This window comes from Vulpes vulpes, chromosome 10, assembly GCF_048418805.1.
Source record: "Vulpes vulpes isolate BD-2025 chromosome 10, VulVul3, whole genome shotgun sequence".
In the NCBI taxonomy this organism is placed as follows: domain Eukaryota; kingdom Metazoa; phylum Chordata; class Mammalia; order Carnivora; family Canidae; genus Vulpes; species Vulpes vulpes.
The window spans coordinates 70,870,025-70,889,213 of NC_132789.1; the positions used below are offsets into that span (position 1 = coordinate 70,870,025).

General features: G+C 34.1%; 1 protein-coding gene and 1 pseudogene across 3 annotated transcripts in view; one reads left to right on the plus strand and one right to left on the minus strand.

The window, feature by feature from the left end:
• EEA1 (early endosome antigen 1) overlaps window positions 1-19,189 on the minus strand; it is a 109,604-nt gene that overhangs the window by 43,690 nt on the left and 46,725 nt on the right. For all 3 annotated transcript variants that reach the window (XM_025992220.2, XM_025992221.2, XM_072724566.1), the window contains 3 exons: window positions 12,740-13,078; window positions 6,895-7,044; window positions 5,764-5,883 (listed from right to left, as the gene is read on the minus strand). In XM_025992220.2, the coding sequence (XP_025848005.1) occupies window positions 5,764-5,883; window positions 6,895-7,044; window positions 12,740-13,078 (609 nt within the window). The remainder of the gene's footprint in view (window positions 1-5,763; window positions 5,884-6,894; window positions 7,045-12,739; window positions 13,079-19,189) is intronic.
• On the plus strand, window positions 18,363-18,460 carry LOC112915096 (U6 spliceosomal RNA; annotated as a pseudogene).

Consider the following 19,189-nt stretch of genomic DNA (forward strand, 5'->3'; position numbering starts at 1 on the left):
TTTCCCACAAAGTCACATGGCTCATCCCCTCTCCTTCAAATGTTTGTTCAAATGTCACTTAATCAGGCCTACCGTAACCATTACATTTAAAATTGCAGCCTTTCGGGGTGCCTGGGTGGCTCAGTCAGTTAAGCATCTGACTCCTGATTTTGGCTCAGGTCATGATCTCAGGGTCTTGAGACTGAGCTCCACATTGCTGTGGCAGCAGGAAGTCTGCTTCTCTCCTTCACCTTCTGCCCTTCCCCCTAACTCATGCATGCACCTGCTCACTCTTTCTCTAAAATAAATAAATCTTTAAAAAAATAAAATAAAATTCCAGCCTTTCCCAATACTCCTTCTCCTGAATGTTTTTTCCATATCCATAGCACTCATCTTTTAAAACACTAAATGATTTACTTATTTTTCATGTTTATTTGTCTCCCTCCTCACTAAAATGTATGCTCCACAAGGTGAGGATTTTTGTCTGCTTTATTCATTGATGTAACCAAGATACATAAGCTCTAAGATATTTGTTGAATGAACTGAAAAATAAAGAACTGCACTCTAATACACACACTCAGGAAGGCTCACTTCAATATTCCAATAGGGCTCTTCTATTGATATATCAAAGGACCACTTCTTTTACTCTACCAAGGGCCTAAATGTTACACAGAGCAGGGTACATTAGTCTGCACCCAGACAATGCCCGTTAATATTCTGGATCTATCTAACCCACAGCCTTTGGCTTGGTCCAATCATTCTAAGACAGCCAGAGAGAACCTCTCCCTAGAATCAGGCCCTAACAAGCCCCTCTGCAAACCTTATAGTACACCACAGTATCTTGCTGAAACAGAGTCAGCAACCACCTGGTACTCTCAATAATTTGTACCAGTATTGCACCATATGAGGCCAATTTCAAACATGTTTCTCATCTCCCTAAGTTTCAATCACAAAATGATGAAAGGCACCCTAACCTTTCTGTTCTTATTCTCTGCTCCTGCCACTAATGACCCCTTTTTCCACATCCCACTCATCATCTGGAACCACAGCTCCAGGCCTAAGCTTTTTTCCAAAACAGTCACTCTATTTCCAAGTCAGATGTGAAATTTGGTTCACTCTTTACAGATGCTGATACCTCCTTAACACTATCAAGATACATAAGGACCATTCTGCTAGGCAAGCAACAGAGATTGATTCCTTCCTGGTTTTTCACCCCAAAACTCTCCCCATCATGTAAAAACTTCATGCTGCTTTGAGGAATATGTCACTCATTTATTCTAACCCCTATTCTGTGTTGCTATCATCTATAAACCCCTACCTCATTCACTGAAGACTTGAGACCTGATTTAGTTTTTCTCTCAATCCCAATTTCTGCCAATTTCCTGGGAAACACAAAATACATAGAGAATTAAGAGCACAGCCTCAATATTCATATCATCTCAATTCCTGGACCTTTACTCATCCTATTCAATCACTCACATGTAGGATCTTGTAATCACTTGAAATTGTTCCAGATGAAACATTTCAACTCTCCTACTCTATGGCCACAGCTTCCTGACCATGTTCCAACTTCATGACCTCATTTCTGTTCTTCAATGTCAAAGAGACATTGACCTCAATTTTCTTCTAGCTTACATTTCTCTTTCTGAACCTAATATAATGGATATGGACTAACCTTAACTATTCTCTTAGCTATTCAACATTCTCCAATTCCTTTCACCTCCAAATTCCCAATACAGCCACCCAAAAAAAGGCCCAATCCTAGATCAATATTATAACCAATAATATTATAATCTGCTGACTCCATACCTACATTTCCAAGTACTGTTAGAGCAAAATAATAAATCTTCAAAGATTGCTGCTACTACAGCGTTCTAGAGTCCAACTTCCATTATACACTCAGGAGCATCTTGTCAATCCTCTCACTTGACTAAGGTTCTCATTCTCAAATATTTGCCTCAGTAACTACTTAAAAGCTTCAAAATTCTCTCCAGATTCATAATCTCTGCCTGCCTTTCATTAAACCATTACCATCTCCATCTTTATCCAAAAAAAGGGAGAGGTAGGTGAATTTTTAGGGGTGATGTGCCTTGATTTTCCATCCCCTTATCTATAAAAATAGGTAGGTAGTAAGTAGGTAGATAGATAGATCCATATTTGTTTCCTCAAACTTCAAAGAATATCCTTCAAAAGAAGATAAATTTTACCACCACCCATTGTTCCTATTACCTCATAGTTTTTCAATACTTTATTACTTCAGTCACCTCTCCTTCAATATGCTCAATCATTCCCTCTCTACCAGTCCCTTTGTCCTAGACTATAAACATGTTCAAGTATCTTTTTTCTTTTTTCTTTTTTAAGATTTATTTTTATTTATTTATGAGAGAGAGAGAAAGAGAGAGAGAGAGAGAGGAAGAGATACAGGCAGAGGGAGAAGCAGGCTCCATGCCAGGAGCCTGACTCGGGACTCGATCCCGGGACTCAAGGATCGTGCCCTGGGCCAAAGGCAGGTGCGAAACCACTGAGCCACCCAGGGATCCTCCGAGTATCTTTTTTTCAAAAACACTTCCCAGACCAAACTCCACTCATTTCTGCCCAGTTTTTATACAATTCATATTTAAATTTCAAAAGAAATTCAAAATCACTTTTCCAACTCCCCCATCTCTCATTTACTCATCAAAAAGCAGCTTGTTAAATTATGTTTAACAAGGTCAATGACTTATATAAGAATATATACTTACAACATACAATTACAGTTTAATATAATGGAGATTTTTCACTTATCATACTTGGCAATCCCCACTACACATCCACATTTGAAGCTGCTGATTACTCCCAACCTTTGACTCTCCTCACTCTTCTGGCTTCCACTCTGCAGGTTCTCCTTAATTACTTTGATCATTCTCCTTCTTTGGGCTGTTTTTCCCCCATTCATCCATGCCATTAGGTGCTAGTATTTCCCAGAAGTTCTGTGTTACCAGTTATCTGTTCTCCTCATTACACTCCCTCCCCAGATGATCACATCTATTCTAATAATTCCATTTACTCTGTATATACTGATGTTTCTCACAGCTAATACATACATACATACATATATACACACACACACATATATGTATGTATATATTAGCTCACAGCTAATATATACATACATATATATACAGCTAATACATACATATATATATATATAAAATACAAACATATATATATATGCATATATATTAGCTCACAGCTATATATACATATATAGCATGGTTCTCTCCTCCAAGCTTTAAATAAATATATCCTATAGGTTCCTCAACCATGTCCAAACCTGAACTTATCACGGTGAAGTTTTAGCCAATGAAATGGGCATTTGTCTCACACCCACTCACACAGTAGATGACACTTCCATTTACCATGTATGTACCCAGTGTTATCTATCTGGAAGTCATTCTCTCTCTCATTCCCTACTAATAATTCCCTAATTATTAAGTCCTACTTATTTTCTGCTCAAGTATTACTCATATTTGCCCTATGACATCTTTTAACAACTGCTTGAAATAAGGACATTATTATTTTCCATCTAAACTACTGCATATATTTGTCTTTTGGCTGAACTCCTGCTTCAGATATTCCCTCTGAAATCTACTTTTCACACAACCACAGCAATGACCTATTTAAAAATCAAATCTGGCTACAGCAGTTCTATCTTGAGACCTTCAATACCTTTCTATCTTCAAAGATAAATGTCGCCCAAGACCTTCTATAAAACTTACTCATGTCTAATGCTCTGGCCTCCATTCTAACTAATCTCTAAGTTATATTTTAAGCTTCAGCAAAACCTAAAAGTTTAGTTCATGTCAGCTTTAGTATCCTTGTCCTTTTAATTTCTATTTGGAACATACTCCTTACTATCATCATCTTCACGACCCAGAAACATCTGCGCATCCTTTGCAACTCAAATTGTCACTTTTTTTTTTCAAATTGTCACTTTTAAGAGGCTTCCAATGACTACTCTTTTCCAGACTCTATCTCAGATAACTGCCCTCTGTGCTACCATAATAATCTTCTATACATATATTCATCTAGAACAACACTGATTACATCTCTTTAATTAATTTTAGGACTTTTTATGTTTCCATAATGAAACACTTTGCCTGGCCTCTTTGCCATCCTTTTCTTATTCTTCCCCAGAGAATGAGAATTTAACTAACTGAAAGTTTAGAATAAGGAACTAAAGCATGTTTAACTCAGCCCCTTGCTCTCCCCTCAGTCTAAGAGACAACCTGCCTAAAGTTATTGAAAGCTTGTCATTTCCAGCATGGTCTGTGACCAGATGAATAAATTTAATTCTGGGGTATACTATAAAAAAGCACACTTGGGGGTGCCTGGGTGGCTCAGTGGTTGAGTGTCTGCCTTCAGCTCAGGTCGTGATCCCAGGGTCCTGGGACTGAGTCCCCAGACCCTCTGGGGAGCCTGCTTCTCCCTCTACCTATGTCTCATTACTCATACCCCTTCTCATCACTCATACTACTCTACTCACTGGCTTCCTGATATTCCTTAAACATGTTCCTGCCTCACAACCTTTTAATGTACTGGTGCTCTTTCTGATATCCACATGTCTCACACTCCCCTTTTCTTCAGGCCTTTCATCTTCTCTGCCAATCTTATCTAACACTGAAGCACCCCTTCCCAGCCTCCCAGATTCTTTCTACTCCCTGTCCCTTTTGCATCTCCATAGCACTTGTCACCATCTAACACTACATATTTTGCCTACTTACCTTGGCTTTTCTTTTGTCTCCCTCACTAAACTCCATGAGAGCAGATAGCTTTGTCTATTTCATTTGCTGCCATATCCACAAAATCATTTCCTTAGCCAAGAGTAGACATGAATACACATTTGTGACCCAATAAATGAAATAACAAGTAAATGAGTACAATATTTTTATCTCTATCCATCTGACTCCCATCCCACTCTCCAAACTCAGAAGGTAAAGATAGGCAAGTTACTTACAGCCTCCTTTAAATTCCAACATTGTTTCTGTGTGCACATCATTAGACTGCCATTTTCTAGAAGGCAGGCACTGTGTCTTACTCATCTCTTTATTTTCAGTGCTTACCAGTGCCTGACATATATAGCTAAGTAATATTCAATGAATTAATGAAAGACTGAAGGGATAAATGAACATCAAAGTCAAATTCATTTCAAACACTTGGGTACCCTCTTCCCCTCACTGTAACAAAACAAAACTTTTACTTCTTTCAATCTTCTAAGGTACACTATAGAATCTATATAAATTTAACCCAATCTCTTATATTTTCTATACCTACAATTCCAAAGTTCATATGATAGCTCTGAAGCAGGGAAAGATGGGACAAATAAATATCAAGTTCTACTGTAGAAAACACAAAATGTTCTTTTTTACTGGGCTAACTAAATCAGGAAATTTTATTTGCATTTTTTAAGTTTTTCAAATATGGTATTTTTAAACTAATAAGTAATAATTTATTTTGTATACATAATTTAAATATATTTTATTTAAATAAACTTAATAGGTAATTTAGTAAAGAAATTTAATAAAATTTAAATATTTTATATGAATATGTCTACTTATAATAAGTCTAATTATAATTTTAAAATAGAAAATTTCAAAATAGCAATTGAAAGAAACAGAGTTTCGAATTATTCAGATACTGAAAACTATCAAAACCATTCACAATCAAGTTTTTTGCATTATACAGTTTTACCACAAAAAAAGAATAATGATTTGGTTAATTTCTGTTTAAAAGGCTAATATTTACCTGAGCTTCTCGAAGTTTTGCTGTAGTGCTTTGCTGAAGAGCTTGTTGTTCTTGATGCTGTTGCTTCATTTTATCTAATTGATGCTGCAATTCTGTAGAATTTGTTACTTTTTCCTTCAACTTAAAAAAAATGTAGACTGTCAGTTGACAACTTAAAGGCATAATGCTATCATTCATAAAGATCTGGCATTACTTTAATTCTCAAAATTCTCAAGTCTGAAGAAAAAAAACCTAAATTCTGACAATATATAAAATCAACTTTAAAAGCAATATCTATTACTTATAGAATCTTAATCTCATGATTATGAAACCATTCTCTGGGAACAGACTCTAACCCTAAGAACAGAATTCTTTTCCCAGGTTGGCATTTAGTTTATTAATGCTTTTTGTATACTAATATGATCAAGGAATTGATTACATACAGATTTTTTGTAATAATAATCTAAACCATAGTATCAATATTTGTTTTATTTTTTTCCACAACATTATCATTGCTTACTAGAAAATAATGGGGTCATCTACCACAGCTAAGATTCTGAATCTAGAATAAAATCTGCTGATGAAGTTACAGATTTTAATTCTCATTGTTTGTTCAATCCTAGTAAAAGAAATAATTTAATAATGATAACTTTTACTTTAACCAATAGTTACCATTTTTGGCAACACCTTTAATTAGGAGAGCATTCAATTTTATGCTTAAATTGTAAAAGTTAAAATTCTTAAATGTAAACTCAAAATTTATATGCACCCAATATGTGTCATTAAAGATCCTCACTGTGTTCCTGTTAAGCTGTTTTATTGGGAAGTTGTTCTTACTGGTTAGGAAGACTCCTCCCTTTCATCAGCCTCATAAAGGTTGATCCCCAGAATCTATCTTGCCTAAAGCTAAAAAGTAGTCTTCTTATAACACATTTTAGTTGAGAACTTTAGAGAATACAGTCACAACAAAATGACTTAATACAGTTAATAATAAGTAGGATGTTTGTAGTGGGGAAAAATAAATGCCACAATTTAAAGTTTAAAAAAAAATGTCCAATTAAAGCTCTTGAAAAAAACTGAACCATAATAATACTTAAGATGCCTCTAATCTATCAATAAACTACTATAAACTCATTTGATGTGTTGGCTTACCTGTTCTTCTAAACGAGAAAGTTTGAGCTGTAGATCAGCCACTTGTTGTTCTTTATCCATCAATTTTTCACTTGAAAGTTGTCTCTGTTCCTTTAGCCTACCATGAGCTTCACCTAGTTGACGTTCTGTCTCCAGAAGTTTGCTATGTAACTTTTAAAAAGAAATTCGTTTGTATAGTACATATATACTATACATCATCCCCACATCACTATCACCACCTACCTACTTTCTAAACAATGTTTTCTTTTTACCAATATAAGTATAAATCTTAATTTTCATACACTTTGGAGGAACCTAAGAGTCAACTGAATTTTAATCACATAAATTATGATGGATCACATAAAACTGTGATTAAAGATCACAGCTTTAGGGTTTTTTGTTATCCTAAACAACAACAACAACAACAACAAAATTACAGTGGACCAAAGGCTCTTATTTGGACTTGGGTGTTAGAAGCATTTGAGGAACTTAAAATAATAAAATAAAATTTAAAAATCAAGATGTTCAGGGCACCTGGGTGGCTTAGCAGGTTAAGCTTCCAACTCTGGATCTCAGCCCAGGTCTTGATTTCAGGGTTATGAGTCCAGTTAAAAAATAATAAATAAATAAATAAATAAATAAATAAATAAATAAATAAATAAATAACAAATAAATAAATCCAGACACTCAAGGCACACACTCACACCTGTTCCACAGTATTTTTTTTTTTTAATTTCATAGTGATTGTTTTTTCAAAGTTACGTACCACCACAATTAACTTCCTACATCTGAGTATTGAATAGAGCATATTGTAATCCCAAATCCTCGAACTGGCACATCATTTCCAAATAAAGGAGAAGAAAGACTATTTTTTAAAAAACTATTAGGTGGCCTTCATTCATTAACTTTAAAACTGCCACCCAATTAAAACTAAAGGAGAGATCTGTCCTAGAGCTAAGAACCATCACTTTCTCAAATTCTTTATTTTTCTCTAATAGTACCAGAAATCATAGTCTGTTTCTCTTGGGGGAGAGGGAAGATCCATTTAAAAAAAGAAAAAAAGCTTGTATTAATTTCAGAAGAATTACTTCATGAGTGCTGGGAATATAGAATGAAAATGAACTGTATATTTTTAAAAGTTGCAAAACATTTAGCAAGGCTTACACATTAAGAGTGTTCCTACATACCAGCCTTATAACACATGCAAAGACATGTGCCTCAGCAAAATTAAAAATTAATAACACCCTGTACAATTGCTTTCAATTAAAACTATTCACGTTAAATGTGAAAATATTAACATGTGTCATGTTTATATGTGCTACACATGCATATTTCTCCATAAAAACTCATATTTGGTCATGATCAAAGTTCTATCAGAAAAGTGAACACTCACTATTCTCTTATGCTGTGAAACAACCTGTGGCTATTAGAATATACTCTATCCTTAATAAAGAAAACTAAAGTTAATTTTTTTATTTTATTTTTTTTCTAAAGTTAATTTTTAAAATAAAACATGTTTTCTTCTAACTAAAACAAGTCTAAGAGAACGCATTTATTTTAATCTTGTCCTTAGCCAACACTCTGACATCTTTCTTCTTATGCCTCTTCTTAAAATGCAGTGGATTAGCTCTATAAAGTAAGTTTCAAACCTTCTCACTACAACAATTAGGCACAATTCTAATATGCAAAAGCAAAGGAGGCCTCCAAGGTAAACTCATCTTACAAGCACCTAGACTGTGTGATCTCTTACAAACTGGCATCACCCACATCTAGCATCTTAAACTTGCTGGATAAGAATCACCACTGATGAAGAGATACAAACTTTGGTTATAAAATAAGTCACAGAGATGAAAAGTACAGCATAGCAAATACAATCAATAATATTGTAATAAAACAGTAGAGTGCCAGATGGTGATTACACTTACCATGGTGAGCATTCATTAACATACAGATTTTGCCAAATCACTATGTTGTACACACACCAAAAAATAATAAAAAAAGAATCTTCTGATATCATTGTTAATACATAGATAATCAGACTCCTTCCATGTAAGATTAGATTTAATACATTTAAGCTAAAGCCCAGAAATCCATGTTTTCATAACAACAACCAGATGATGTTCAGCTTCAGGACTTTAGAAATCCCTTGCCAAAAGGTAATACTTTAAAAAGGAGTAGTTTTCAAGCTCAACAGCACAGTACAGTTAATTACAGGGAAACGTTTGAATATGCCCATGCCCAGGACTATACAAGAGATTATGATTTAATTGGACCAAGGGAGGCCTTGATATTGTTAATTTTTTAAATCTCCTCAGGTAATTCTGATGTGCAAACAGAACTAAGAACCAACCAAATTAAAGAGAACTATTGCTCTGAAGTGAAGATTTACTAAAGGGATGAGAAAAAGGGATATGTACTATAAAGTCTCAAAAAAGGCCATCAAAGGGTAGGAGCAGACCAAAAATCACTTAAACAATGATGCCTATACCATTGTAGAGTAAACATGTTAAAGAAAATGAGGTTAAATCAACAGTAAAAATAGTAAACACTGAAATTATTAATAGAATAGTCTACCCTATTTTGAGATACACATATATATGTATATACTCCATAATAAATTCAGTTTGTACACCTATATATATAATTCTTTACTCATTATATTGCTAACAATATCTACTAAGTGCCAAACTCTATTCTAAATGCTAATATTAACTAAGGTGGGCTGGTGCTTAACAAAATCCATCAACACATGGGGTGCCTGGGTGGCTCAGTCAGTTAAGCCTCTACCCTTAGCTCAGGTCATGATTCCAGGGAGCCTGCTTCTCCCTCTCCTTTTGCCACTCTATGTTCGTTCTCCCCCTCTCTCAAAATAAATAAATAAAACATTTAAATCAATCAACCAACCAATCAATCCACAATGCTATTCAAGATGTAGGTTAGATAATTTTTAAAAATTAAAATGATGACAATCTGATTTTTAATTATGTAACATCATTATTTACACATCTGTGGCTATTGACACATTTGTGCTCATAGACACAAATATGAAGAATATAGGCTGCTTTGTCTTCAAGTCTTTTGTTGACAGTTGCCAGCTATCTACTTTGTCACTACTGAAATCGGTGCTAAGGACACAACAGAGAGCAAAATAAACCCAGTTCATGCCTATACTCTTTTAAGAATATTTAAAAAAAAGGTTTAAAGTGAGATTTATTTCCATCCTTCTAATAAATATTTGCTGAAAGCCCTAAATACACAGGCTGACAGAGTATAAAATAAATTTCTCACATTAAGGAGTTCATAGTCCAAGGGGAATGGTAGACAACATGCAAGTAAACAAAAAACTAATTATACAATGTAAAGTGTTATAAAGAAGAATAAAAAAGCCTGCTGAAATAAAAAAGGGGTCCAAAATATATGGAAAACAAGCTATTTAAATAGAGCAGTCCTGGAAGTTTTTTTGATGAAACGACACCTGAGCCAGCCTTTTGAAGAACTGAAGTCAAGGGCACACTAAGAAAAAACATGGGCAAAGGACCTAAGGCAGGAAAGTGCTTGGAGCATTGGTGTGTTTGAGGAACTAAAAGGAGATCAACATAGCTTAACAGTGGTAGGAGATGAGTTTGAAGACACAGTGTGGGCGATGCTACACGCAGAACTCACAAGCCAAAGTAAGATATCTGGATTAATTTCAAAGTGTAATGCAAAGCCACTGTAAGCAGACAAAGTGATATCCTTCATGTTTTAAAAAGATATCTCTGCTTCTGCATGGAAAACAGATTAAGGAGGTCAAGAGAAGGAAAACTTTACGAAGGCCAATACAGTAGCTTAAATTAAGAGCAGGAGCAGTGTAGATGATGAGAAGTGGAGAGATTTGAGACATATTTTGAAGGAAGAATGCTTAAAGAAAGAAGATAAATGGTATCACTTGAAGGTCTTCAGTATAACTTCTTTATTTATCACAGAATTGTGACTAAACCACTAATCACATGTTCAAGTCTTTATCTAAAAATATGTTTGAGTAGGTTCTCAAAAATTCCTCATGCTCCTCGTCCCACTGACAACCAAATAAAGCCCAAATTCCTCGGCCTGCTATTCAAGACCCCACATAATAAGGTTCCAAATGCTCTTTCCAATCACAATAGTCCACTATTAAACACACTCTATATTAAGAGATATTCTTTCCTAGTTCTTACAATACTTTCCTGCCACTAGTTTACTCTCACTAATTCTTCCTCCTGGAAGATTCTCCTACCTCCAAACTTGTCAATATCTACGCAGTATTCATTATTTCATGTACCACCTCTGTTTTACACAAAGCTTTTCCTGATCAAATAACTGGATAAAATAATCACACAAATGAAGTACTGTGGTGGAAGAAAACAAATGAGGAACTCTTCCAAATTCCTATCCTATATGGGATCATTTTATTATAATCCTCACATTCTTTGATATAAGATAGCACTTGCCTTATCCTCAATGAGATTTCACAAAACCATTTAAGGTAAGTATGGTTTCCTTTTTTCAGTTCTACATCTCCCAACAAATAAAACATGATGTCTTTTGGAAACCATAAATGCCAAATTTTGTTTATGTGAAATGAACGTCATATATCTAAGTTATTCACTAAAACATCTGCTGATTAACAATCAATGTGAGTGGGGTACCCGGGTAGCTCAATTGGTTAAGTGTCTGACTCTTAATTTTCAGCTCAGGTCATGTTCTGAGGGTCATGAGATCTAACCTCACATCAGGCTCTGTGCTTCATGCACAGTAGGCTTGAGATTCTCCATCTCCCTCTCCTTCTTTGCCCCTTTCAGCTCATACTGTGTGCTCTAATAAATAAATAAATCATTAAAAAAAAAAAAAAAAGGCAATGTGCCAAGTAGTGAAAATAAAAAATGAGTAAGACATGGTCTTTGTACCCAAAGAGTTCAGAATCTAGTAAGGAAAGACACATAAGTTATGATAAAATACTATACTGTAGCAAGTGAAACAATCAAAATATATACATGCTTAAGCCAACGTTAGGGGGTCAAAGTAGGGAGAAATGGCAATGTTCAGAAAAGGACTTCTAGAAAAGTGACAAGTGAAGCAAGTGATGTGTTCGGCAAGGAGAAGAAGAATAAGAAAACTATCTCAGGCCAAGAGACAGAAGGACTGATGCCATAAAAACAAGGATCACTACCATTTAAGTGAAAATAGTTGAATGTTATCAAAAAAGTGGCTGAAGCCTTCAATGTCCCCTAAATTTCCATTTTTCAATCAATTTTTAATGTTACCTATAAGAAATAATAAGAATACAGAATTTACGTTTGATATTATTATAAAAATAGTTAAGATTAACATGGTTTTTGTTTTAAAATATCTAATTTTTGTACTATTAGTTTAACCATAATTATATTTTGAAAATTTAGTAACAAGAAAAGAAAAAAGATAAGAATTTCTACAGTAAAGAATGATCAACAATTTGAATTAATTACAATTAACTAATATATGCTGAGTACCTACCATGTGCCAGGTACCATCCTAAGTAATTTATAGGTTATTAACTCATAAACAGTTCACAGGAATACTATATAATGAGTGCTAATATTTTTTTCTCATTAAGGAAAACTGAAATTAAAGGAAATGAAATCTGACTCAAAACTGTCAGTTGTGAAAATTAAGAGTCAATTTTTCTTAATTACAATATTTTTGCAATTTAAAATTGTATTAACACGATTAATTAATTGTATTTTTAATTTAAAAGTTAATTTTTTTAAATGACAGTATTTTTTTATGAACTATATTATGGTCAAATAACTATCAAGCACACTAAGAAACCATAGGAGGAATTACAATAAATAAAAGCAACATCTCTTACTTGATTAACTTCACTTTGGAGTTGTAACCCATGCTGGTCTTTTTCTTCTCTTTGCTGTTGTAGCTGTTTAAATTCAGCCTTAAGATGCTGGTACTTAGTCTCCACTTCTGATAATTCTTCTTTGAGCTTTTGTGTAGCTTCTCCCTTTTCACCTAGTTCTGCTTGTATTCTCTGCAGGGAGGTTTCAGATGCAGATAATCTTGACTGAAGTTGTTGACAATCTAGATCTTTTTGATGAAGGCTTGCTTGTATATTCTTTCTACTCACACATTCTTCATTATGTTTCTCCTCTAACTGAGTGAACTCCAATTCTTTCTTCAGCAACTTTTCAGACAAGTTCTGAAATATCAATGTAAAAATTTCCTTTGCTAATATTTGCAATTATTCTAATTATCCAATCTTTATAGCAGTACCATCAAAATTAGTCAAAATTGCAATATAAAAACAGTGAACATATTCTAGCCAAAAAGGATTAAATTATTACATGCTAACTTATTTTATTTTTGGTCTTCTTGGCTAAACTCTACTAATATAATTTAAGAATTACCAACAAAATTTTGACATAAAGTCAAACACTAAAATCTGCTGGATTTCTTAGGGTATGCAACATATTTTTATTCTACCATTTGAGTTAAATATTAAAACTACCTTCCACCATCAAAAATTATTTTGAATAACAATATCTAATGACAATTCTGATTTGGGGTGTTGTAATTTCATAGTTGATAAGAGCTTTAGCATATCAATATTATTCACTGTTCTGGTATGCAGATGCTACTGATTATTTTTGCTCTTCTTGCTAAAGACTTTTTTTTAAGAGTCATAAGTTTAACTTAAATATCTTTCTAGTTATGTAAAAATAGTGATCTAAAAACAATTTACCCATCTAATATTTTGTCGTGTTACTAATATTTTTAAGTACAAAATATAAAAATGACACCTCCTCAAAGATTTGGATTGACCAGTCTAATCAAATGTCAAAATCTGGTTTAAGTGGAGGTGTTACAACTAATACTGAATGTTTTAAGTCAATACACTTACACATAAAACATAGATCAGAATTTTGACTCAATTCTGTAAGAAAGATAACTAAATAGGAAGTCACTATAAGCATCTGACAAGTCAATCTGTGTTAAGCGCCCAGACTGTTGGTTTTGGCTCAGGTTACAATCTCAAGGTTGTGGGATCAAGCCCCATAACATACTACAAGCTGGGTATGGATACTACTTAAGATTCTCAAAAAAAAAAAGATTCTCTCCCTTTCCTTCTGCCCCTCCCCTCCTATCTCTCTCTCTCTCAAAAAAATAAATAAAATAAAATAATAATGATAATGATTAAAAATAAATGATTGTTAACTCTAATTCATTACACAATTGTCATTGGGTAAACAAAATTCGTTCCTTCTAAATGTTCAGTTTTCTTGATTTCCTCATCAATTATTCATTCAACAGATTATCTCAGAGACAATTTCCCTGTATTACTCCATTTTTCACTTTGTTACTTGCCCAGGTAATGAGAATGAATGCAAAAGGATGGCATTTCTTTAATGTTTGCTGGTTTACAAAGGAGTTTCAGAGATCTCATCTCATTTGTTCTTCAAAAGAGCTTGGTGACAAAGAACAAATTGAACTACTATAAATTCCCGACATCTCATATTCTTTTATGCTCTTAGGTGTTCCCATGCCTTTTGCATATCTAGCTCTCAAAATGAATTGCCATTAACCCTTCTGCCATGTGAAATGTTCCTTAGGATCCCTGAAGATTAAGCTAAAAAGTTATGTCTTCTATAAAAGTCTTTCTTGACTTACTAGGCAGTAAGTTAGGAAAACTTCCACCTTCATCTTGACCCAAAGCTGTATCACACTTACCAAATAAAAACAAAAACAACAAACATTGAGGTGCTTACGAAAAGCCAGATACTAGTCTAAGCCCTTAAAAGTCTATTAATTTATTTAAGACACATATCGCTCCTGAGATACAAGTGGATAAAATATCATCTCTTAGCAGAAGAGGAAACAAACTTGGAGAGGGTGTCACAGTCAGTGGCAAAGTTGGGATTTAAACATGCCTTTGGGGATCCCTGGGTGGCGCAGCGGTTTGGCGCCTGCCTTTGGCCCAGGGCGTGATCCTGGAGACCCGGGATCGAATCCCACGTCAGGCTCCTGGTGCATGGAGCCTGCTTCTCCCTCTGCCTATGTCTCTGCCTTGTCTCTGCCTCTCTCTCTCTGTATGACTATCATAAATAAATAATAAAAAAAAAAAAATTAAAAAAAATAAATAAATAAACATGTCTTTGACCACTGTCCTACAATATTCCTCATTATGCCACTTTGTAATACAGTAGTAACACACAGCAATAGAAATACTAGCCATATCTGGCTCTTGCTTCAGACTATCAGCAACTTAATAATAGGACTGCTAGAAAGGGAAAAGTAATAGAAGATGGAAAAGGGGTGAGAGGTGAAACCCAAAAAATTACTCAGTCTCTTACAATGACCTATATTAGTAGCTTTAAGTAAGCATATGATTTTTCCAGAATTTATAGAAAAATAATTAAACTGAGCTGCAGAATTGTGTCAGAGTATGATTTTTATTAGAAACTAAGAAGGAAGTTTCTTCAATATTCCCCTTTTGTTTTTAAGGTTTCAAAAGCAGTTAATTACAAAACACTTATCCAATGCTGAAGATCTTGACAGTAGCATAAAAGCAATTATTTTTTCCATTTGCTGTATGTTAAAATATTATCTATCCACCTTGATGCTGCTGAGCCACACACAAAAACAGCCCAAGGCATTTTATGAAATGGCCTTCATAAGACTATGTGCAAAGACTTCCAAATTCAAAATGTAGATATCACCACTGTCAACACTTATGGTTTGCCAAGGACACAGGGTAGGGAGGGGTGAAAGAGGCAAATAGTAAGGATAATAAGAAAAGGATGAAAAAAAAAAAAAAAAAAAAAAAGAAAAGGATGCATGTCTGTGCTTACTTTAACTGGTGAGCAAATCCTAAACAGGAAAACATTTTGGAAAAAAAAAGTGAGGTCTTATAACTTATATAAGGATTATTAAAATTATTAGAAGATTCTATTATTCCCTAGTCAATAATATTCCAATTTTATCAGACTAAATCATCTTGGTTTATATATTATTAATGAAATATATAATAAGCCATAATACTTCCTTTAATAATGTGTGTGTGTATACATATATACAATTTGTGTTTCATTATCTGACTACACATTTGAGGCTATCAATGTCAAATAATGCCCTTTATTAACAGTTTAATGTTTTAAAATTGCATGACAAATGACACTGATCATAAGCATTCACATCATGTACACATCCTGGTCAGTTTCCAAAAAGTAGAACATCAACTCTGATCTGAAAGGAATTAAAAATCAAACTGAGGGACAAAAATAAAACTAAATTTTATGTAGATGTCTTCTACATATAGCTTGGCAGGAGAAAAAGGGAGGTGGAAGGGTAAACAGGTTTTAATAAGCCAGACAAAAAGATCAAGTCAGCATCAAGAATTGACGAAGAAATGAACAATGGTAAACAGATATATTTTGGAAAATTATTTGAGATCACCTATTAAATTTGAACATGTGTGTAGCCTACAATTCAGCAAATTTACTTGGAAGTACATAACAAAGAAATTTTTAACGCAGATGCATGAGATTTGTATGTGAATGTTCATAGCTGCAATATTTATAAGAGCAAGGAAAAATAAAATCTATGTTAAAAAGTAGAGAAGTATGCATAGATCACTTCTACTGCATACCAAAGAATATAACTGTCACACAGAAGAGCATTAATGGTATCAAATTATAAGGTGAGCTAGTTGTTTTTTTTCATGAAATACCATTTTCACTGGAAAGAGTAACAGACAAACCATTATTATTCAGACTTGGGTAAGAAAAGAACCTGTCACTTAAGAGAACAGAACTGATACTATAATAAATAATAAATATAGTATAATAATACAATTCAGCTTTCACATGAAGCTTAGACTTTTGGAAAACTTGTATCCATCACCATGAGCTTGACACTTCCTCGTACTTAAAGTCTATTCTGAGATTGATGGTGATATTGACAAATGATACTGTTTTTATATGGTACAATGGAATCTGTCAATATTTGGAAGATCTGCACAACCAATATTTTCCACTTGACTAATGCATGATGTTATAAAATCATGCACAAGAAAGATCCACTCAAAATGTAAGAAAAACTACTAAATTTAATGTTACAAGTATAAAAATAGCATTGGTATGGTTTCAGACTCTCCGTTGTAACTAACTTTTGAGAAACTATGCCTTATCTAGTTTTGGTATAGTATCAGATAAAAATAGCTATATATCTGAAAAGGTTATTAAGATATTCCTCTTTCCAATTACATATCTATATGAGACTGAATTTTCTTCATACCTTTCAACCATATCACAACAGATGAAATGTAAAAGCAGATATGATAATCCATCTGTTCTAATACTAAGCCAGACATTAAAGAGGTTTGCAAAATATAAAACATTACCACTATTTTTTGTTTTTGAAAATATGGTCATTAATATTTAATAAGGTTCTTAAATACATATATATTTTTTAAATATATGTTTTAATCTTTAATATACTAAGTACCCATAGATATAACCCAAAAAATAAAACCTCTTTGGGGTCCATAACAATTTTGAGAATATGTAGCATTCCTGAGATCAAAAGTCTGAGAACTACTGGCCAATGGCACAAGCAACAAATTACCCTAAAACTTTGCAGGTAAAAATTATATCTATTATCTCACACAGTTTCTGAGGGTCAGGAATTCAGAAGAGCTTAGCTAGTGGTTCTACCTCAGGGTTTCTCATGACATTGTGGTTAATTTAAGTTGTGGGCCAGAGCTATAGTCTAACAACTTGACGAGAATTGGCAGATCTGCTTCCAAGTTCGTTTACCTGACTGTCGGAAGGAGGCTCGCAGTTTACAGTCAATTTGGTTTTTTCTCCCTCTACCATGTTTTTTTTTGGTGTTTCCCTTGTTATATTTCACCAAAATATTAGGTTCAAGCAAAGCCAACAAATTCACTCAACAAAGCGTTTAATGACTCCTTACTTCCTCACCACCAAAAGAGTAAAAACATAAAGAAAAATACTAACCAATACCTGCCCTGCCCCCAAACTAAATGTTATCTGCTGCTCATCTATAAAGAAACAAGGTGGGAAATATTAACATTACAAAATACAAAATAAAGAACAAAGTTGAAGGTCTCACATTCCCTGATTTCAAAACTTATTAAAAGCTACAATAGTCCAAACAGTATGGTACTGGCAAAAAGACAGACATATAGGGGCACCTGGGTGACTCAGTGGTTGAGCATCTGCCTTTGGCTCAGGTCATGATCCCAGGGTCCTGGGATGGAGCCTCTTATGGGGCTCCCTGCGGGAAGTCTGCTTCTCCCTCTGCCTATGTCTCTGCCTCTCTCTCTGTGTCTCTCATGAATAAATAAAATCTTAAAAAAAAAAAAAAGACATATAGTATAAGGTATAAGGTATACTATCTGGTATAAGGATAGAGAGCCCATAAACACTCACTCACATACATGGTCAAATGATTTTTAACAATGGGTGCTCACTTTGGCAGCACATATCCTAAAATTGGAATGATACAGAGAATATTAGCATGGTCCCTGCACAAGGATTTTTAACAATGGTACCAAAACCATAGGAAAGGACAAGTCTCTCAACAAATGGTCCATATGCAAAAGAATGAGAGTAAATCCTTACCTTACTCTATTTAAAAAAAAAAAAAAAAAAAAAGTCAAAATGAATCAAAGACCTAAACTTAAGACCTGAAACTATAAAACAATTAGAAGAAAACAGGGAAAAAGCCTCATGGCACTGGATCTGACAATTATTTCTTAAATATGACACTAAAAGCAAAAACAGAGAAACTGGATTATATCAAGTCAAAAACTCGGCGTATCGAAAGTGTGCTTGTAATTTATAATAAGGAATATACATTTGGTTTTTCATTCTCATTTCTGGAAGAGCTCCAAAAACCCTTGGAAGTGATAAGAGCAAAGAAAATGTCTTTTGTTATTCATAGCAAACCCCTTTCAACCCCAAAGAGTTTATGTTAATGAAGTGATTTTTTAAAAAGCCCTTAACTAAGGATGAGGGCTGATCACCATGGCAATCAACCAGGATTAAAGGGTTAGAACTTTCAACCGGACCCCCACCAATGACCCCCACCACCAACTCCCAACTATCACCAAGACCTCGGGAGGAAAGAGGAGCTGGAGGTCAAATTAATCACCAATGGCAAATAATTTAATCAATCATGCCTATATAAGGAGGTCTCCTTAAAAACCCAAAGGGACAGGGTTTGGAGAGATTCTAGGTTGGTGAACACAGAGAAAGCACCCAGAGAGAGCATGGAAGCTCCATGCCCC